The sequence below is a fragment of the Bos javanicus genome, chromosome 10 (genome assembly GCF_032452875.1).
Source record: "Bos javanicus breed banteng chromosome 10, ARS-OSU_banteng_1.0, whole genome shotgun sequence".
NCBI classification, from domain to species: domain Eukaryota; kingdom Metazoa; phylum Chordata; class Mammalia; order Artiodactyla; family Bovidae; genus Bos; species Bos javanicus.
The window spans coordinates 59,512,808-59,535,903 of record NC_083877.1 but is presented as its reverse complement, the minus strand read 5'-3'; the positions used below and the strand labels follow the sequence as shown (position 1 = coordinate 59,535,903).

The window sequence follows — 23,096 nt, the reverse complement described above, 5'->3', positions numbered from 1 at the left end:
GTGCATGAAAAGCAGTATGGAGGTTCCTCAAAAAACTAGAGTTGCCGTATGACCCAGCAATCCCACTCCCAGGTATATCTTTGGATAAAACTATAATTCAAAAAGATACATACAACCCAATGTTCATAGCAGCACTATTTACAATAGCCAAAAACCAGAAACAGTCTACATGTCCACCAAAAGATGAATGGATAAAGAAGATACAGTGTGTGTGTACACATACACACACACACACATATATATACACACACAACAGAATACTACTCAGCCACAAAAAAGAATGAAATACTATCATTTGCAGCAACATGGATGCAACTAGACATTGTCATACTAAATGAAGTAAGTCAGAAATAGAAAGACAAATACCATATAATATCACTTATATGTGGAATCTAAAATATGGCACAAATGAATTTATCTACGCAACGAAAACAGATTCACAGACAGAGAGAACAGACTTGTGGTTGTCAAGAAGGGAGTAGGGGTGGAGGGATGAATTGAGAATCTGGAATTAGCAGATACAAACTATTATATCTAGAATGGATAAAACAGCAAAATTCTTCCCTGTCCTACTGCATAGCACAGAGGACTATATTCAAAACCCTGTAATAAACCATAATGGAAAGAGAAAAACAAGTATTTCAGTGGTTAATTGAGTGACACAGAATAATTTTTTTCAGAGACAAGCACAATTTATTTCTACATTATGTTTCATGAAACTTGAAAGTCTCAGTGTCACAAGCTAAACCACAGAAGCTGCCCGTCAATGCCCCACCCTAGACCCTTTCTCTCTAGCCAGCCTGCTGGAGTCTTCTGGACCATGCTGGCTTAAATTCTCTATTTGAATCCTACCATAGGTCATGAACCTCTATGAGGTTCATGAGAAATCATTGGCTTTTTCCCAAGAAAAATGCACAAACACATAAGCACATAAATTCAGAATCAATTTTAAGAGGTTCAGAGACTCCTTGAAACACATTTATGGAGCCAGGCTGAACCCCCTGGTCTAAACCATTGCCTGCAGAGGGCAGCAGGGCAGCTGTAGCCCACACTGAGAGCTGCATTCAGGAAAGTTGGGGACACTGTAGAACTTGATTAGTTTTTTGAAGGCACTCTTCTTCAGCATCATCACCTCTTCTGGGAACCTAGAAAAGATTCTGACCCGGGAGGAGCTGCCATTCTTCACAGAGCCTTCAGTGGTCAGTTGCTTTTGAGCACTCACAGGCACGCTATTGCAACTGAGGGAACGTACTGCCTTCCTCTTGTTCTGCACAGACAAATAACTGAACAGGAAGGAGGACAGCTTGTGCTCGGTGACGTCTGGAGCCTCTTCAGAGAAGCAGTCATCCAGTGGGTCCAGCAGGGTTTCAAGATGCCGGCTCACAGGACTGGCTCCCACACGCGGAGGCTGCTTGACGATCTTCCTGGAATGGGCTGGGTCATCGCCTGCCCCGTTGACAGAGGGAAAGGACATCTCCTTGGCCAAGGCTCTGGGGCCCCTGGTTTGGAGGATGAGGTTCGCTCCCTGAGGGCTGGGTTGGGAAGTACAATGCTGACTCAGGATGAGAGTGGCAGCATCCTGAATGAGATTCCAGTCTCTCAGGATGTCATCCCTGGTGGTGAACTGGGATGTCACAGTGAAACGGATGATCAACTTGTCCTGGATAGTGGCTGGAATGAGGAAGAGATGGCCGGCTTTAGCTATTTCCTTTAACACGCTTTCTGTGAGGCAGTTAGGACCCTGTTTGAAGGATAAAGACAAGAGCACACCACATTATTCCCAGTAAGCATCCCCAGAAGCCCAGTATTTACATTTCCAAGAGGCTGAAAGTCACCAAATAACACCCTTCACGTGAGACGGAAGATGGCATTACCTTGAGACGAAAAACCACCAGGCCAAGGTGCCTCTTGGCAGGAATTTCAAAGAAAGGGTCATTTCTGACCAGAGATTCAAAATACTTAGCCATTTCCGTGCCCTAGAATTGTGAACATCAAGAGAACTGAGATTATTAACAGGAAGAGAAGACTGTGCATAAAACTTCGCCCTGCTAAACAGGTTTAAAGCTGGCACGCCTGTGAACCATAGAGACCTAAGTGACTTCTGCCTGATTTTCTTCTCCATTTGATTTTGTTCCAAGCTATGAAACCTCCAGTGGCTCTGTATTTCTTGTCACATTAGCTCCACTTTGAGAACTCATGTCTCAAGGCCCTCTTTCAACCACCCCCAGAAAGAGAAGGCTTGCAGGACCCTAGTTTCCCAACCAAGGTTTGAACCCCGGCCCTCAGCAGTGAAAGTACATAGTGCTAACCATGGACCACCAAGGAATTCCCAGAAGCCACCTGCTTTGCCATTAAGGCAATGTGCCCTCATAAACCAGCTCCAGGTGTCTCAGCGTCCAGACTGGCCAAGGGGGCTGGCAAGGGCCCACACGCAGCCAGGAGCCTCTTGCAGGTGCAAATGCTCAGAGGAAGCAACATCTGTTTCTCCTGCACATGAAGGCACAATGCGGGCTGTGACAGCCCTGCCCCCATATCCTAAGTCTCCATCTTCCCCTAACCTCTCAAACATTTTCACCTCAAATGCCCTTTATCCTCTTTCTTTCTGACATTCCACAAAGAATATATTTTTACCTATTATCCTCATGGAGAGGGCTTTAAACCTGTTTAGTGGGTACAGAGTTTCTGCTGGGGATGAAGGGAAAGTTCTGGAAATAGTAATGACAGTTGCACACTTTGTGAGTGTACTTCATACCACTGAATTGTGCACGTAACAATGGTTAGCGGTGTCTCTACTCAATGTTATATGGAAGCCAGGATGAGAGGGGAGTTTAGGGGAGAATGGAAACATGTATACATATGGCTGAGTCCCTCTGCTATTCCCCTGAAACTATTACCATCGTTAATCGGCTCTACCCTAATACAAAATACATTTTTTTTTAAAAAGAAAGAAAAAAAAATTTTAAGATTAAAGTTTAAGGGTTATGTTATCTATATTTTACCACAATAAAATAATTTTAAAGTTTTGTACCATATTGATCTTTTACTGAAGTTATCATTTTTAATTTCCTATTTTTTTTCTTAGAATTACTAACTAAATAAGGCTAAAACTTACCCCCCCCTTTTTTTTGCCCTTTCATTTTTAAAAACTTCCCCAGGTAACCAGAAGGATCTTAATAAACTATTTGCTAAGTAATTGCTACTACCTGACTCTCACACTGGCTACTCTATTTCAAGAGAAATCAAAAGGATTTAGCTAACAATCTTTTTGATTTGCTACATACCTGATCCAGAATCACTTTATCTCTCCAAGGCATGGTCTGTTTAAAATTATCCCCAATCTCTGCCTAAGCACTTTTCATTGTCAAGCCCTAAAACTCTCTCTCAGGGAAGCACTCCACTAAGTGTTTTCTAGCTGTTTTATAATTTTGCAATTTACTTTCTAATTCTGTCATCATTTCCCCCTGTACCTCCTTCCCTCCAAACCCATTTCCATCTTGCCCTACCAATTTTGAGAACTTTCTGTGTAAATTTTTCTTACATCTACATGAGTAAGACATCTCAGGTACAAATCCAGACAGGACGGCAGGTGAACAGTGAGGGAAGCTCCTGGGAGAAGCGGAACTTAATCTCCTGGCATCATTTGGAGAGGAGAGGGTGGTTCAGGAGGGTGAAACCCAGGTGAAGGTGCACAGGCGCACCGAGGACGGAGCCGGAATGGGCCGGGAGAAGCCTGAGCTTAGAGGCTGATGACTGGGTCCTTGAAAGCCAGGCCCCAGAGGCTGGGCGCAGTGCAGGAAAAGGGGAGCTGATGGGAATCGGGGACTTTGAGCTGGGAAGAGGCAGCATGAGGGAGTGGGCCAGCACCTGCAGGTCACTATCCAGCCCTAAGTTGGAAGCAAAAGCATTTTCCTGACAATTTGTAGCCTCCACCACCTCATCCCCTAGCAACTACATTTCAGTCTTGAGTCTGAAAGTCAATCTAGAGAGAGCAAAAGTGCCTCATGTCCCTCAGCAGACTGGGTGACATCCGCTCATTGATCAGCACCCCCAACACCTTGATGTTAATAACAAATGCAAAATTACCAGCCAGTCATCCTTAGTGATTCAACCATTTCATTGGGCTTTGTATTTGTTCAAGAAGGAAAGAATTCCCTAGAGGAAAGGTGGACAGGAGAAGACACACAGAGGAACAAAGGATGACGTTTTTGGATTAAGCCTGCTGCTTTTATTCAACAACCTGGTCTTTCTCGTGGGCACTTGTAAAAATGAGAGGAAAACACTGCTGACAAAAATTCTTAGTTAAGTTCCACCCCTTCCAGGAAGAATATGACACAGCCTTAGCCATTTTGTCTAGTGCTGCTTGACAAAAATCTTAGACATAATACAGATTGTAAGTCACTGCACCCCCCTGGCTCAGTTCTTACCTGTGAAGTGCCCCTACAGAGGTGTCACAGTGAGACTGTCATTGTGAAATTTACCAACAAAATTTAAATGTGGTCTGAATACATTTAAACTTTTATTTTTATGTAGTTATAAATTCACAGGTACTTATAAGAAATCATAGACCACATGCTCTCTTACTCATTTTATTACAATGATGACAGCCTGCAAATTTATACTACAGTATCACCACCTGCATATTGACATGGACACAATCTACAAATTTTATAGATTGGGGGTTACCAATACTCACCTGTGTATGTGCTTGTGTGTATTTTGATCAGTGCAATTTTATCACATGTGCAGGTTTAATAAATATGAAGGTTTACAAACAAACAAACAAAAAAAGAATGGCAGAGGGACTGTACCTATCTCAGTCACCTCTGGGTCTCTTTCCTAACACAATAATTTTTTTGTTGAATTGAGTTGAAATAAATTGTACCAAATATGCCTTCAGTAAATACTTACTGACATAATGCAGACTCGGTAGGTCTATATGTCTAAGCCAGGAGAGCCAGGTTTCTGGCATAACCATGAGAGTGACTAACATTTCCAGACAGCTGTGACAATGCGAGTAATTATTTAAAACACAGGCTCCTACCCTGGGCACATGCCGCCCTTTGATTTACTCTCTATTTCTTTCTCTGCAAACCAGGTTCTCGGGCCATGCCCACCTGGCACTCGATAGTAGCAGAAGGGATGGTGAGACACTCAGGTGGGCAGGACAGACACCAGACAGCCTTGGAGTCACGTTCTGCTCAGTGATCCTCTAGCTAACAAACAGATGGCCACCCTGAATAATCAAGTCCCAGGAGTTCAGGAACAGGCCCAGACATCTGAACCATACATCACAAGTCCCTAGGGCAGGTCTGCAAAGCAGAAACCAGCCTTCCTCCCCACGAGGCCACAAAGAGAGCCCAGGCTCCACCCACATCTGCCCACTACATACATGTCTGACATGCGCTTGAAGATTCTTCACCCCAAAGGACCGAATCACGAACCAGAGTTTAATAGAGCGAAAGCGTCGGCTCAAGGGGATCTGCCAGTGCTAGAACAAAGGAACACAATGCTCGTGGTTAAAGACAGGGACCCCCGCTGCTCCCACACACCCACCCTGGGCTTCATCATCAGTTGCCCACACAGCCCTCCAGGGATGCATGCTGTCACCATGACTCCCGGGCCCGTTGGTAAGAAGCCAGGCAAGTTACCCGGAGGCCGCTTCATCATGTGACCAAACCCTAATGAAGTTGGCCCTAAGAGCAGCACAGGTGGACGCCAAGTCCATAACCCTGAACCAAGGAGAAGACGTTTGCTTTAAATGCTAAACGTTTCACCCCAGGCTGAAATTCAAGATAGGGCGAAATACAACTTTCTCTATAAAGAACCTAAGTTACTTGAATTGCAAAAGATAAAGTTTTATTTCTATTCCAGAAAATAAAGTTTTATTTCTCTTACAACAATGTAAAGTGTGGGGGTCAAGAGCTCAGATGCTTGAGTCTTGAAAACCTGGGTTTCTGCTCCAGCTCCTCCTCTTACTGCCTGTGCCCTCGGGCACTGCTGCCTCACTGGCTCCTCGTGAGACAGGAATGAGCAGCACCTCCAGGGAAGCGGTGTGAAGAGAACCAGGGTGAAGAGCTTCACAGGAAACTGTCAGTAGATGTTGGCTATTTAGATGATAAAATGGGAGCCACCAATCACAGCGGCATTTCTGCCTAGAACCAAGATGATCATTGCTTAATATCACTGTCCTTTCCTCATCAGCCTCTGTTACACTCAAATTGACCCTTTGCTCCTGGTGACCAAGTCCAACAGAGCTTAAAGTTCAAGGTTGCGGGCACCAAAGAGCTGAAAATGTTCAAACCAATTCTACGCCAATCTCTAAGGTCTGAAAACAGAGCAAAGGGTTTGGAAAATATTTGCAATTGTTATGTTGAGTACTGTGAGTTCAAATGACCTCCTCCTCAAGTGTCAGAAAGATTTGCCACAATTTCTGTTGACTAAAAATAAATATTTGTTCCATCAAATATTTATCTAGTCCTTCACAGAATGGCCTAATCCTCAAAACTGTGCACATCTGCATCCTTCACCCCAGTTCCCGATTCAGGCACAGTTTGGACATGACCCCTTGGTTGATGGACAATGTTTGTATCGAGTACTAAGCCTTTGATTTCCAAGCAAAACACTCCAGTGTTGACGACCAGCTTGGGGACTTTCTCTACCAGCAGAGGGCATCAAAACCTGGATACAGGACAAAAATCCCTGTGACAAGGAAAGTGTAAACTCCACCCTTAGTTAGATGGACACTCCAGATGCAGACTATTGAATGGATAATAGTGGTCTTTCCTAAAAATATAATTTTCCAGATGGCTATGGCCAATTGACTATTATAACTGACCAGCAAATTAAATGAGAAACAGAGATGATTTTCATTTTGTTTTCTTTACAGTCTGTCCATATCCCCCAGTTGTTCCTCTTGTCACTATTCTGAAATCAATCCTTGCTGACCCAGGAGGGTGATTCTAGCTGACATTTTCTGTTGGAACAGGAAATTTGGACATGGCTCTTCTTTGGTGATACTCAAGGTATCACCAAATCTTTTCTATGTCCTATCAAGGTTTTGCCAGTCTCCCTGCCAAGGACAAGACAATGCCCTCTCCACTAACTGTGGGGAGAAGAGGAAGCTTCCTGATGTCAGAGGAATCTAGCCCTGATTTTAGGTGGCTCCAGGGTCCCAGGGATGAAGTCCTCAAGTCTTCTCTACCAGGTTGCTGCTCTATTTCTGGCTCATCTTTAAATGGCTGAGCTTTTATTTAAAGTTTCAGTCACCTGAGTGAAAAAGAGCTTGAGGTATGAGTCAGAGCAGCAGTGAAGACCCCTGGGATCACAACAGACAGCAGCTTCACGTTTCTAGGAATTGCTTCAAGATTTGAAAATTAAAATCCATAAGATTAGAGGTGGGGGGAGGAAAAAATAAAGTAGCACCTTCTGGTTGTAGAAATATTCATAGTAAGATTTCCCTGGATCAGTGCTAAGAAAAGTTCAATTTAACATTCTTATGAGTGATCTGCAAGAGACAGAGCACTATAAAATCTCGAAAGTGATGGGAATGAGCCACAAGAAGATCCTGAGATAGGGTTGTGGACAAAAAACAAAAACACAAAAAGTAAATAAAATCCAAAATGGGCCAAGGTAAAAAAATGCTCTTAAGTTATGATGATCCAAGTTTACTTACAGGAAAATAGGCATCATATCATACTCACGAGAGAAACCCAGAATTATCCCTAAAGATATCTGGCCCTTGGGCTGCTGTATTTTTTTATTAAAAAAAAATACTGAAAACCCAATACACAGGGCAGTAGCAATGAAAGAACCATTATTCTTCTATTTTTATCAACTTCTGGAGGGTCCTCCCGGACCACTGTAAGCTTATTGTCAGAAATTCTAATCAAAAAGCTTTGAAAAAAAATCTAAAGAAATATGAACTGGTCCAAGGGATAGTAACCAGTATAATCATGAGATGATAGAGTGATTAGTTTAGGACTAAAAGGGCTAGATGCTTCAGCCCAAGGCAAGAAGACAGAACCGTCTCTTCGCAAAAAATGACTCACAGATAGCAGACATTGCTCTCTGTGCTTCTCTGAATTCATTCATTCAATCCTCACCCTCATTTTATAGATGAGAAAACCTAAATAGTTTAAGTCATTTGCCCAAGTCCACACAAATTAATAAATGGAGAAGCCAGAATTCAAATACAGGTCATCTGTCTTTGGTACCTACATACTTAATCTCTTTACTATACAACAAATCTCTGCAGCTTAAAAGAAGAGCTTTTAGAAATGTCATGCCTACCATTTATGGAGCATGTACCACATTTTCAGGAATAAGTGACCTACATGTATGTTTCCACTGCAGCCTCACAATACCCTATGAAACCAGTATCACCATGCCCATTTTGCAGATGAGAAAGTCAAGGCTGAGAGAGGTTCACTAAGTTTCCCAAAAGCCCACTGCTTGTATGGAATCTCAGAGCCAGCTCATCTCAGTATCCCTCGCTTTGGCTATGTTATACGTAATTTACTAGTTTACATCACTGGGTGTTTGTGTGCTAAGTTGCTAAGAGTCCTGTCCGACTCTGCAACCCCATGGACTGTAGCCCGCCAGGCTCCTCTGTCCATGGGATTCTCCAGGCAAGAAAACTGGAATGGGTTTCCATGTCCTCCTCCAGGGGATCCTCCAGACCCAGGGATTGAACCCTGGGTTCAATCTCTTACGTCTCCTGCATTGGCAGGGGGGTTCTTTATCACTAGCACCACCTGGGAAGCTCTTACATCCCTGTCTCCCCTATAATTAAAGGAAGGACCCATCTTCAGACTGAGAAGTAAATCTGAAGAAGTTATTTCCCCAAGAGACAGTACAGACTGAGAATGTGGACAGCATCAAGAGACTGAGGTGCAGCTATTGGGCAGGAAGGAATGCTTGGAGGCATCCAGAACTTCTGGAAGGGTACCCGTTGCCCCATCCCCATCGTGTAGCTTCCCACAGCACCTCGACAGGGACAAAAGGAGGACAGTGGTGTAAGCAAGGAGCCTCTTCTCCTGCCTGTGGAAATTCTCCACCCTGCTCTGCTGCTGGGGAGTAAGCAGAAAAGATTACCCAGGATGGAGGCAGAAGGGAACTGGGAGAATGTTTAAATGCCACAGATACTTAGGAAACTTGCACACTGCCTCAAAGGTTGGTCAGATTTTCTAGGGTTTTTTATAAAGTTTTCTGGGTTTCATTCCGTATGCTCAGGCACGGTTTGAATCTGAAGGTACACAGCAGTCATACTGTGGGATGGGCTCAGAATGTGAGGGAAGGAGAGCCTTGGGGGATAAGAAGCAGCCAGTTTTCCATCTTAGAGGCTGCCAGGCTGTCCAGACTCACCATGAAGTCGGTGGCCACGCCCGAGTCAGCGTGCCTGAGGTAGACGGGGTCTACGCTGAAGGTCTGCTGCAGCTTGTACTTGTCCTTGACCCTGTGGGGTTCCAAACGGGCATCAGTGGGCTCAGGCCTCTCTAGAGCAAGCGAGGCCTTCCCACAGGCTGGGGGCCCGGCTGCCACACTCACCAGAAGCCGGTGCAGTCAAAGTGCACCATCATCCACTTGGAAGGGTTAAAGGTGAAGGAATCGGCATACTCAATGCCCTTCAGAAAGCCCCGGAACTCGGGGCACAGGAAGGCAGTGCCTGCGTAGGCAGCGTCAATGTGCAGCCACAGCCCCTCACGGGCACCTGCGGAGGCAAACGTCACCTGCTGGGGGTGGCAGCGCAGGTGGGCGTTGGTTGTCGCCAGTCAGCTAAAAGGCATCTTTCGCCTGGCCTGGCTGCGAGGGAAGGACTGGACAAGGATGCCCAGGGCGGAATGGGACACAGAGGCATGTGGGCACAGGGGGAGGGTGTCAGTGCAAGGAGTGGGGCTCAGGGAGGCAGGGCCACCCCTATGGGGAAAGCCTACGAGCCTCACCCTGGCCTTTCCTCTCACCGACCAGACAGGCAACACCCTCTTGGGCTCCACTCAGAGCCTTCTGGAACAGAAACCAATTTACCACTGGCCCAGAGAACAAGGTTAATGCATCCAATACAAACATTAGAGAGGGAAGGGCTCTGTTCCCTCGTGGGCTTCTCACTTGAGAATTCTGAACAGTCACATTTGGGCTTCTCTTCTGCCCTTATTCCCCACACTCGGGTGTTTACTCTGCCCTGCCCTTTTCATTTTCTTAGCTGAGACTAGAAAATATTCCACTATGCCTCATTTACCCTGTGTTTTGGATACACCCTGCTTTAAGCAGATTTCAACATACAAGGGAGAGGGTGAGAGACCTGAGGACCTCCCACTGCTGCCTCCAGGATAGGATGCAAGGGAGGTCAGCTCAGTCCCCCACTGTAGAAGCGGTGACCTGGCTGCCTGGGAGAAGGCACTCGTGACCTCTGGTGACTCCTCCCACACTCTGTGCCTTGACCAAGGAGGGACAGGAGAATTCCACTGAGCTGGCTTCAGGCTCTTATTCTAGGGAACATGTTAAAACTCATCACTTGTCTTCCTAGCCAGACGGGGCAGACACTTACAGATGGGGCCCAGCTCTGACAGGCAGTCAAATGCACAGACCCCAGTGGTCCCCAGCGTTGCACAGACCTGGGGGAAAACAAAGGCAGTTAACATGGGAAGATAGGCTGGTGTGATACATTCGGCCTGAAAAAAGATTTCGTCAAAGACATTATCTACCCCATGCATCCGACTGGAACAGCGGGTATTTCACACTGTTTTAACATGACCCACAGTAAGAAATTATGCACTGAAGAACTGATGCTTTCAAATTGTGGTGCTGGAGAAGACTCTTGAGAGTCCCTTGGACTGCAAGGAGATCAAACTAGTCAATCCTAAAGGAAATCAACACTGAATATTCATTGAAAGGACTGAGGCTGAAGCTCCAATACTTTGGTCAACTTATGTGTAGAGCTAACTAACTGGAAAAGACCCTGATGCTGGGGAAGATGGAGGACAGAAGGAGAAGAGGGCGACAGAAGATGAGATGCTTGGATGGCATCACCGACTCAATGCACATGAGCTTGAGCAAACTCAGGGAGATAGTGAAGGACAGGGAAGCCTGGCGTGCTGCAGTCCACGGGATCACAGAAAGTCGGACACAACTTAGCAACTGAACAACAACAACAGTAAGAAATATCTTTTAGAGAGCCACCTAGGACATACACACATGTGTATCTGAAATAAGTCTTACCACACAATGCATATTCTCAATACAGGAAGGCACTCTCATATTTTCTATTTCTTATTTTTTTCTTTTAGTGCTGGTTATGACCCACACAACTTATTTCCTAACATACCAACTCATACTTTGTAAAACAATATATTTGAGGACCTTTTGGCTCTTGTTTGCAGCCTGTTACTTACCTGAATTCTGCCAAAATTCCTTCCTCCCCTTCCAACTCTACTGTTCTGAGAACGTGGTCTGACTTACAAAGATGGGCACCAGGCCCCTTTCCCTGTCCTCCTTGATGGCTTTCTGAAGAGCTTCCCCTCGGAGCGAGAAGTTCTCATCCACAGGCAGAAATTTCATCTTGACCAGGGAAATCAGACCAGCCTTTTCCACCGAGGAGTGGGCCTAGAAGGACCACGGAAACCTGTTAGCAGAGTCGTCCGGGAATGAGCACTCCCAGAAACCACTGAAACCAGACAAAGGGAAGCAAATACAGTATCTGACGATTGTCTTACCCCACAGTTCCTTGGAAAATCTCCCAGGCCTGAGTAGCCCTGAACCCAGCAAGCTTCTGTCTACAGGGAAATCACTCAAGGATTAAGACTCCAGAAGCCAAGCCTGAAGGCAACTCACCTGGTCGGAGGCATAGGCCACAAGCCGGGCGTTCAGGAAGGACTCATCCGCCTCAGGCTCAGAGGCTTTCATTTCCAGGATTTTGTTCTTCCTTGCTGCCAGCAAGGCGATCAAGGTGGACTCGCTGACTGTGCTCTGCAGTGGAAGAAGGGTAGCTTCTCCATGTATTCTCTTGACAAATTCCCTAGCTTCATAGGTGTGTGTGTGTGTGTGTGTGTGTAATAGCTATTCTTGAGGAAGCACACACACAGCTCCTGCTTAAGGAGCTGTCTCCCCCCACTCCCCAGCTCGCATGCCTGTTCTCCATCTCCATTCACAACCTCTTATGCATTCCTGGGACACCTCCCTCTCCTATAACTTTCCAATTTTCAACAACATCTTTATAGGCTACAGGCACCAAAAAGAGAATGTCCAGAGAATGCTTGATACATGTCTGCTTATAGATATGTTTGTTCCCTGTGTTAAAAAAAAAAAAAAAACTTTTAATGTATTCATTCGGCCAAAAAGATCTTTGGCCAAAAAGCTCGGATCTTCCCATACCATCTTATGGAAAAACTCAAACTTTTTAGCTAACCCAGTATTGTGTGAAATGGAGTTTGTTTCCGCAGGGATATCCCAGAGAGGGAGGGTCCTGGCCCACGGGCGAGAGGACTGGGGCCTCAGTGTTGCTGCCAATGGCTCTTGTGACCTTAAGCTAGTATCGCCCCTCCAGAAAGCTCTTTCCGTTTATAAAATGGAGAGTGACTCTTTCGCTGCCTCCCAGAGGGGACCACCATAATCCAAAAAAGATTAGGCAGGATTTTGCTCTGGCCATGACTGTGGGAACCCTGGGGGCCACCTCAGCAACCTCCCAAGAATCTGGATGTTCTTTGTCATTCGTTTGCTCAGACTTCGGTGTCCTGGCTCCTTGAAATCTTCAGGTGACCTACAACTGATTGGTCCCTGCTGAAAAGCCTGGCAGACTGTGTCATAGAGAGTGGTATAGACCAGATCCCACAAGATATTCAGTGGCTAAAAATTACTCCACAATAAGGAAGCCAGCAGAATAGTAATAATAATATAATGATACCACCTTCTATCTATATAGCAATTCATAGTTTACAAAGAACTTTCTGCCATCCCACTTGACCTGCATCACATGATCACTGTCTACATATGTGGACAGTGATGCTCAGGGAGATGACAGGACCAGACCAAGTTCATAGAGCTGATGGATACAGGAGAAAGCACTGTTTGGATTTAGACAGGCCTGGGGTTTGAAGCCTCATTCTTCCACTCACCAGCTGTATGATCTGGAGCAAAATTTTAACCTCTCTGAGCTCCAGTGCTCTGGTTTCAAACATCTGGGATGATGTCTAAATGACACTATTTACCTACAGGATTCTTGAGATAATTAGATGAAAAGCAAGATCGTGCCCAGCAGACATTTAGCATGTTCTTCCAGATATAAAATCTGAAGCTGTAACTATCTGCTAACACCCACAAGGTCTACAACATGCAGTAATTTGTCTTTCTTGTGAGGGTCAGATTTAATTAGTACAAGACTGGAAGGAGATGGGACTTCCCTGGTGGTCCTAGTGGTTAAGAATCCACCTACCAATGCAGGGGACACAGGTCTGATCCCTGGTCCAGGAAGATTCCAACTAAGCCCGTGTGTCACAACTGCCGAGCCCAAGTACCACAACTGCTGAAGCCCGCACACCCGAGAACCTGTGTGCTGCAACAAGAGAAGCCCAAGCACCACAGCTAGAAAGTAGCCTCCATGCGCCACAACTAGAGAAAGCCCATGTGTAGCAACAAAGACCCAGTGCAGTCAAAAACTTATAAATAAATACATAATCGTTTTAAAAGACTAGAGTGAGAGAGGGAGTCACTTAGCTAGCAAATGGGTGCAGGAAACATCCCAGTTCTCACCTCAGGGCAGCACAGCTACTTTTATTTAATAGATGAATTCACTGAATCCTAACATCCACCCTTTGAGGGAATAAAAATTATGATTATTATTTCTCTACCTAATCATAAAATGAAGAAAATGACACATTACAGAAGAATTCAAGAATCTGGGGCTTCTCAAAGGTCTCAGAACAAAGCCCTCGTGAATGTCAAGGGTTTATAGATTAAGTACCTAGCAATGTGCACAGCCTATGGGAGGCACCCAGCAAGCTCCTCTGTGCTGCACTGCTCTTGACAAAAACATTAATATTTGAAGAACTATCATTTGACAGATAGTCAAAAGACAGGATTAGAGGATAAGATAAATTGATTGTTAATTTCTCTCACTGGCAAGGATCTCCTGGACCTAGGAGGGTGGGTAAGAAGTCTGTGCTTGCCTTCTCTTTTCCAATTACCATAAGGTGTATCATGGGACAAGAGAGGGGAGTTGTCAGATTATAAACTAAGAAACTTGAATCAGGTGATCCCAGAAATGTGATCACATGTTGACATTTTTTGTGTGTTTGTGAGTGCATGCTAAGTACATGTCTGACTCTTTGCGGCCCCATGGACTGTAGCCTGCCAGGCTCCTCTGTCCATGGGATTCTCTAAGCAAGAAAACCGGAGTGCATTGTTGTGTCCTCCTAGAGGGGATCTTCCAGACCTAGGGATCAAACCAGCGTTTCCTGCATCTCCTGCATTGGCTGGCAGATTCTTTACCACTCGCGCCACCTGGGAAACCCTGCTGACATTTTGTGTTGTGCTGTGCTTAGTCATTCAGTAGTGTCCAACTCAGAAGCCCTGTTGACATTTTAATCATTTTCCAAAAAAAAAGCTAAAAGAAGGGTGGAGACAGTGGTGGCTGCATTTAAAGGCAACAGAAGTCAAGATGGTAGTGACAGCAATGGAGGGAGCAAGGACTGTGGTGGGGTTGTAATATCTGTGATGGTCGCGTCGGTCGTGACAGTGGTGGTGGTGATGGCGACAGCAGTGGCAGTGACGGTGGTGTGAGTGACATGGCAGAAAGTCCATAGAAAACTGAGAACTGCCCGGACAAGTGTGGCTTATCTTTTCCTACTTAGTCCCTATGCTACGAGGAGGCACCTGCAAGACGCCTCCCCCCTGGCTGCCGGGGTGGTGGTGCAGGAAGTGCTCCGGGAGTCCCAGCATTTTTGCCAGCCAGTCCATGACGTTCATCTCCAGCTCCGTGCACGCAGGACTGGAAGCCTGAAAAAGGGGAAGCAACTTCATCCGGACCGCTTCGGGGCACCAAGATGCCCCCACCGGCCCCCAAACACATCTGTCTCTGCCTTGACCTTCCCTAGGCCTAACCTATCTTGTCCCTGGAGAAGGGAAAAGGGACCACTTTTGGGTCCTGTGTCCCATCCCTGCCCCATCCTCTGCCAGACCAAAAGGGGAAAAGAAAATGGGGCTTTGGTTCATGCCATCCTCAATGAGGTAAATTCTCCTGTGACTCCAAAGCCTTATGACAAACAGGCCCAGAAACTTCCATTTGGCTCCCTAAGTCCCTAAAATATCCAACTGAAAAGCATTCTAAAGGCCAGAGGGAAGTTTTAGGACTAAGAAAGAAACCACTTCCTCCTGGAAAAGATAGAAATTCTCCCAGCTTCCAACCCACCCCACGCACCCACCCCTACACACACACACACACACACACACACACACACACACCCTATAATAGTCAAGACTTAAAATACAGAGCTGTTCTAGGAGGACTCTGGCAAAATTTAAAGCTGATTGGTGCTTAAGAGCTTATTAAGGGAAGTCTTAGGGAATATCCCTAACCCCTCAAAGACAATGTCACCACTAGGTATCAAAGTGCTTAGAGAATGTCAGAAACTGGTAATAACCAGATGTCAGTCCAGATCTCATCTCTATCTATATGAGCTGTGTGGTCTCGGAGAGATAAGTTACTTAAGCCTTAATTTCTTAATTGGCTCCTACAAAATGGGGCCAATACTCATAGTTTCATAGGGTTAACGAATAAGGTGAGGTCATTTATATAAAGCTTAAGCTCAAAGAAAGTAGCCACTGTTAATATTTACCTTGAAACCCTGTTCAGAAGCCAGGACAAAATATGTCTGTCCCAGGATGTCCCTTCCTGCTATGCCCTCTTTACCACTGGTTATAGCCACAGCCACTGTTACTCACCCAGGTGAATCCCAAGCAGTTGATGGCATCAGCCAGCATGTCTCCCAGCAGTGATGGCCAAGAGGTGAGAGCTGGGTAGTAGGCATGCATATGGGGGCTTTGCCAGTGCACCACCTGGAGGCAAAGCATAGACACAGGTGGCACCAGGGGGCAGGTCCTGGGGCTTTCCTCCTCCAGAGATCCTCCCTGGCATGGGGAAGCACCCACCCTAGAGATTGGCTGACACTATCAAGACAACCAAACGAGTGACACAAATCCATAAAAATAAGACATATTCACAGTTCTTGCTGCCCACATTTCTCCTATTCTAAGCTCGTTCATCAGTGGAGCATTTGCACATAGGCAAAGACCAGAAGGGAATATGCAAGATGAAAATCGCTATGGGAATCAGAGTTGTGAATTCTGGGTACTCTTTGCATTAGTCTCCAATGCTTAGCCCCCACAGCACTCCTATCCAGTAATAAAAGGAAGGGGAGATTGTGCCCTGTAGCAGCAGGTGGCTTATCTCATCCAGTCATTTGCAAAAGGCATCCCTAGTTCTTTGGGCAGGCAGCTCCTGTAGAGGTCAGTGTGCATGGGCTCAAAGCTGTCCTGAGCTTCCCAGTAGAGATGAAGAGAGGAGGAGACCAGAGGACAGAAATACCAGTTCAAGGATATGGGACCCTGCTTCCAGGTTAACCCTTGAGCCCACAGTTGGACTACCCAGATGAAAGGAGGAGCCAGTGGACAGGGACTCCCTACAACAAATCTCAGAAACATTTTTGATGGCTCATCGGCCTCCTCTGGCTTCATCTCACCAATCTACAAACATGACCCGTTCATATCTGTGATCACGTCTTTGAGCAAAGCTGTGTTCCCCAAAGGAAGGCATTTCTCATACAGACGTGATGTTCCAAAACCTATTAATTCTTAGAAAGCTACTGAAAGTGCATTTCCTCCATGATCCCTTCCCCAGCCCACATTGATCCCTTCCCCAAACCCATGGAACATTCTCATTCTAGATATTTTACCCTACTGAGAGCCCATGAGATAACACTGTAGTTTATTACTGAGGTATTTCATGTGCACAAATCCCTTTAATCCTTCAAGAGCAAGGACAGTGTTCTGGAGAGTGTGTATAGTAGAAGGAGCACAAGATTTAAGCCCAAGGACACAGGTTCCAGTCCTACCTGTTGGCTATTAACAAGCTGCATGACCTTGCAGATTTACTGTGATGCTAATGAACTTAAGCATCAAGGTCCCATGTTTGCATGGGTCTCTTTCAAGATTAATTCTTCATTTTTTTTTTTATTTAAGGGGGTCCCAAATTTTGCATCCAATTAAGACCTCATAAAACCAGGATCCTCCCCTGTACCTCTCTCTCTCTCAACCTCAGTTTCTCATCATAAAATAAATCCCATCTCCTGGAGTTGTGTGAATTAGCTTGGGAAGAAATTTGTAAAATGTAAAGCACTAATGTTAATGGTAAGCTAATCACATGGTGATAAACATATCACATCCTGACTTGACTCTTAGGTAACAGACCTCTTCCTCTGAATTTCACCAGGCAGAAGATGTCATAGGTAATAACAACATCTTCCACTTTCTATGCTTTATCTTATTTAATTCTCACAGTACTCCTATTAGGAGTTTCTACCATCATCCCTGTTTTACAGATAACAACTGGGGCTGGCAAAGAGAAACAACATCCCCATGATTGCATACATCTGGTAAGGACAGATGGCAGAAATCCAGGACTGCCTGACTCTGGAGCTCAACACTTAAGCAGGATGGCACTCTGCCTTCTCCCCCTTCTCTTCTCTCCCTCCCTCCCTTGGTTTCTCAAACCAAGGCTGGAATTAAGGCAAAAAGAGTTTTTCTTCTTCTGTGTCTCGGGCATGGCGTGGAGGGGGAAATTAACCCAGTTTTCAATGAGGCGCTGACCCATATGAGAAAGCAAAGGGCCATCTGCTTTCAGGCCAACTCTCAGAGGCTGGTGCAGCCTGAGAGATGAGATGAAAGATTGGGTCTTCATTATCAATGTGCTTAGTGACAGTATTTTGGAAACCCAGAGAAGGGCTTCCACCTCCTGGCCTTATCAAGAGGCAATTGTCTGTTCTAATAAGATACATGAGATCAGATAAGCTGGAGGAATGCTTATCAAAACAGACAGACCTCTAGGTCCAGAAATGAACCTCTTTAACCACACCCCCAGCAACTGCTGGAATTTCTTTCAGTCAAATGAATCAGCTCATTTCCACCTCTTCTGACAGTTGCTTTCGGTCTCACTAGCAAATTACGGTTGATGACTCCGCCAGTTACATTTTACAGAATGAAATCCATGAGATAATCTTATCAGGAAGCTAGCCTCCCTGGTAGAGCTTTGCTGATATAGAAAATGTCAAACGATGCTTGTGAAATAGGCTGAATGGTCAGAGATGAGCATTTGCCTTTGTACAAATTTGCTATCACTTGCTGTGTTTGAAGACTATCTTGCCCCTGCCTCCAGGTGTACTTCTGGCACATCTAAGTCCAAAACTCTTCGGGGGCGATGGGAGCAAGTGTCAAGTCATGCTGGGGAAGGACAGCTGGACACATGGGCTTCAAGACACCAGCACTCCATGCAGGGAGAACTGTCACTTTGGAAAAACAACCTGTCTGAGCCTCAGTTTGGGGATAAAACAAGCCAGTCTACAATGTAGCTAATATGGTGCCTGGCACGTGGCGTGGAGCACAGTAAAAGGCAGCCCCTCAGTGGGAGGAGCACAGTGCACTTGCAGCAGGAGCACTGGGCACAGCTCCTCACCTGGTGCTCTGGGATACCATCACAGCCCACGGTGGCCCCAGCACAAGCCCCAGGCAGCAGCCAGCCTCTGTCAGTTCCCTGGCCCCCTCACACTGTCACCAGGCTGTGCCCCTTGTCATCGAGAGTATAGATGACTCAGGGGGAGCTCTGCCCTACTCCTGAAAAGCAGATCCATCAGGAGATCTCTCTTGGTCAGGAAGGATATAGTTCCCACTTCAGAGGGGAAAGTGACTGGGACTCACTTGGCTTCCTGGCCCCCCAACCTGACAATCGGAATACCCTCAGAGGTGGGTGTTCTTGGCTTCCCTGGTTCCCTTTGGCACATATCAGGATTCCATAGGAGAGCCCTCAGCTCTGCCAACGGGAGCACCAGGAACCAACTCCCACCTCCCCGCTCCATCTTGCTCCCCACAGTCATCCTTCCCCCTCTGGCCCAATTTTCACCACTCACCTTATCCCATCAGATCTCCATCCTTCTGTCAGACAGGCCCTAGGATGCAGTTCTTTCTCCCTCCTGCTCCCCACCCAATTCTACAGGTCAGTCCTGGCACCAGAAACCTAACTTCAGTCCAAGTCCCAGCCCTCCATGTGCCTAGGAGACAGGCTGGGATGTTGGTGGTCTAGGGCCTAGGGGTCATCTCACGTTTACCCAAAGCAGGGTTTCCAGGCCTAGTGCCCACCCTCCTTCACCCCGACATCCAGAATCACCCTGAGGTGACTGCATCTCACCCCAGGCATGATGATTCGCTCAATGTCCCCAAAGATGCTGTCCCAGCTGTCGGGCTCCATGGGCGCACTCTCAGGCAGCTGGGCTCGCAGGTAGCCAGGCCTCACGTCTGGAGTCACCCGCCGCTCCCGCACAGTGGTCAGGTACTGGCAGATGTAGTCCACCATCTCCTTTCCTAAAAGAGAGGCAGAGAGGCCAGCCTCATGTCCCCTGACTGGGCCTGGCTAACCCATGCCCATCGCCCTTGGGTTAGGGCCAGAGATTTGGTGAGGAAGGAGATGGATTCATGGGCTGAGTCAGGGAGGGTCTGACCCCCAGCACACAGCTTGTCTTCAATTAAAAAATTAAGAGGTGTGCAAAGGAGTGAATGAATGATGCAGAGAGTATGTGACTATATAAATGAACAAGAGGAAAAATTTCCAAGGCCTCAAACTCTAAAACCAAGGTAAAAAAGTGAGAGTGTTAGTTGCTTAGTTGTGTCTGACTCTTTGCAACCCTGGGCTTCCCTGGTGGCTCAGCTGGAAAAGAATCTGCCTGCAATGAGGGAGACCTGGGTTTGATCCCTGGGTTGGGAAGGTCCCCTGGAGAAGGGAACAGCTAACCACTCCAGTATTCTGGCCTGGAGCATGCCATGGACTGTATAGTCCATGGAGTCACAAAGAGTCGGACACGACTGAGCGACTTTCACTTTGCAACCCTATGGACTATAGCCTACCAGGCTCCTCTGTCCATGGGATTTCCCAGGGAAGAATACTGGAGTGGGTTGCCATTTCACCAAGATAAAGTATTTATATTTCCTCCCCTTCCCTTCTCCATATCAATCTTGAACAACTCTCCCACCTTTCTTTTTCTTTTCAAAAAACAGCGTATGTATTTATTCATCACCTTATAGGTTCAGGGTAAACACTGTGGCTCTAACCAGAAATTACACACACACACACACACACACACACACGCTATACTCTTTGTTCGCACAAATGGCAAGCTGCCACACCAGGTTCTGATAAAAGATTTAAAAATTCTATTAGTTCACCATTTCCACTGGACCATTAATTCCTCACATTTTTGGACCTGTGAATATCTTTGAGAATCTGATTAAAACTGTAGATTTATACACATACGATTTTGTGTATAATTTCTGAGGTGCATGGACTCCCCAAAGTACAACCCCAGGCCCAGACTAAGAACGCTGCACTAGCCTGAAATCTTGGGGAAATGCAGGACTATCTCTTAATCAACTTATCTCCCTCAGTTCTGTCTCCACCAACACCTCAGTGCCTGGAACAGTTTTCAGATGCTCAAAAAATTTTGTCAAATGAACGAATAAAATAAGGAAGAAAACTCAAACCTTATAAAGCTAATGTGGGATAGATTAAGCAAAGCAACAATTATTATGAAAGATTCTCCTTTACATGTTTTCCAAATAATCTAGAAACAAATTTTATGTGTGTTTCATACATAGATAGATTTCATGTCTTAAGAGTCAAATCATGTTCCCTTTTTATTATATCTACTTCCAGTGAATAACCAAGAATGAAATCTGTAATAGGAAAATGTGGTACGTTGATTGAATATTATACGTTATAAATCTCTTGAAAATTCTACTCTAAGACTTCACTGTAGTCTTTCCTTTCCCTATTTTTTTCTTAACTGCAATCATACCCACCCAAACGTTTGATCCCTGAACAAGTGTGATATGTTCAAGAGGTATACTTCATTAAATGAGGATTTAATAGGGAAAAAAATAAATAGGGAAGAAAAACACCCAGGTCAAATACTTGAAGTCACTGCAAATTATCTATCCTTTCTTCCCTTTCATTTCTGCAGAAAAGGGTCTCTATCTTCAGAGCCTCTGTCTCTTTCTGTCTCTGTCATTGTTTCTCTCCCTCTCCGTCTCTCTCAATATCTATCATTCCTCCTTAGGACTCCCTAGGCTCCTTTCTGCCTGCAAAAGAGAGAGACAAGGAAAGAGAATCTGATGTCGTCCCAATGCATCAGCTCACGAAAAATTCTTACGAACAGAACTAGCCCCAGACAAAACTGTGAAAACTCCCAGTACTTCTCTCTTCTTTGTGCTCTCCTCCAACCGTCCCACGGCCTGATGCCTCTCGTGATTGCAGCAGCATCCCCCCAGTGCTCTGAGAGCCTTGGACCTAGCCCTCCCCTTGTCCAGGGACTGTATGGAATGTTTTTGTGTTCCACACACAGGATAAATGTCCACAGGAACCTGCTCTCGGCTGAATGCCTTTGGAAAGCAATGGAATAAGCTAATGTCCACTGAAATGCAAAGACATATCTACTTAGTGAGTTATGTCTGGGTAGACGAGAGGAAAAGTTGGATTTTAATATAAGACCATGACTTACCGCAAAATAACCTACTAGTGGGGATGAGGATATAAACACTTACAAAAAGAGAAATTATAAGCAACTACCTTTTTCCCCTCTTAGGACAGCCATGCCTGAAAAACAGGATAACCATCTGGTTTTGCTCATCATACAAGGTTTGAGACACAGTAGGTGCTCTTTAAATACGGTATGAATGACTAAATGAAAGAGCTCTCCAGGCAGAGTCACACAGAGAGAAACAAACGGAAGAAAGATAAGATTTTTGCAGGGACTGCAGAATACTAAGAGGAATTCTTTTCTCTTTCAGAAAATGAATGATCCCCCCTTTTCCCATTTAGTGGATCAGAAATCCAAATGCCCTATTCTGTGGGAAAGTGGAAAGGAAGAACGTGGCTCAGCAGTGTGGACATCCATGAGAGTCGCTGCCTGAGAGGGATGATGAACAAGAGGCTGGGAAAAGTTTTAAACTCTGATCCCACATTCCATTCTCAGGAAAGATTTTGCAGAAGCCAACTCTCAAGAGTCAGCTCTAATGCTCCAGTCAAAAGACACCCCAACATCTAAGCAGCAGTTTTAGAAGAGTGGCCATGGGGAAAAGGCCAGGGACATCCGTGCTCACCTCTCTCTCTGTACTCTTCAGGCTCCATCATATCCCTCGGGCTCAGGGCTGGCTCCTTCTTGCAGAGGACGCAGTAGAGGATGCGCTCCTGGGTAGCCCTCTGTGCACCCTTTATTTAAAGGGTTCTCCTCTCTTCCCCCCTTAGCTCCACCCCTCAATGTCTCTTCCTCTAGGTTTAATTAATTCCACCCCTTCTTCCCCCAGTCCTTGTTAGGAGCAGAGACCACAACTTTAGCAGGTCCAGAGACCTAGGATAAAAGGCATGTCTAATTAAACAGTGCACTTAGCAGGCAGCCTCCAGGTGGATATGGTAAAGAGCCCTCTTTTCTTTCTGCCCCTGGATTCATACAGTGGAGGACGAGCCTCACACAAAGCTCCCAGCTCTGTAGCCCAGAATGAAGCCAAGCAGGTGCCGACTAAGTAGCAAAGGTTGTTAGTATCATTCTTGCCACTGGGTCCCCATCTGAGCCAGGAGGGAGAAACAGCATTTACAGGGATGCTGTTCTGCTGGCCACACGGGTGCTCAGGAACAGGCAGATGTTATCTAATACGATGGATTTTTTTTTATTATTACTAGATAATACTTATTGCTGTAGTGATAAGAAAACAGATGAGCGAAAAAAGCAAAAATGGAAACATCACTGAGATTTAACACTTGGAGTACTTAACCGGCTGTGCGTGCCTGTGCT

General features: G+C 45.8%; 1 protein-coding gene across 1 annotated transcript; it reads right to left on the bottom strand.

Annotated features, from left to right (window-relative positions):
* Positions 1-568: 568 nt before the first annotated feature.
* On the bottom strand, positions 569-22,858 carry HDC (histidine decarboxylase). The gene is made up of 12 exons (XM_061428797.1): positions 22,408-22,858; positions 19,445-19,617; positions 15,931-16,044; positions 14,863-14,985; positions 11,827-11,961; positions 11,455-11,598; positions 10,544-10,610; positions 9,547-9,709; positions 9,364-9,454; positions 5,390-5,488; positions 1,875-1,976; positions 569-1,741 (listed from the first exon to the last, which is right to left on the bottom strand). The coding sequence occupies exons 1-12, from the start codon at positions 22,436-22,438 to the stop codon at positions 1,007-1,009; spliced, it is 1,977 nt and encodes a 658-aa protein (XP_061284781.1). The 5' UTR covers positions 22,439-22,858; the 3' UTR covers positions 569-1,006.
* Between the last annotated feature and the right edge of the window lie 238 nt (positions 22,859-23,096).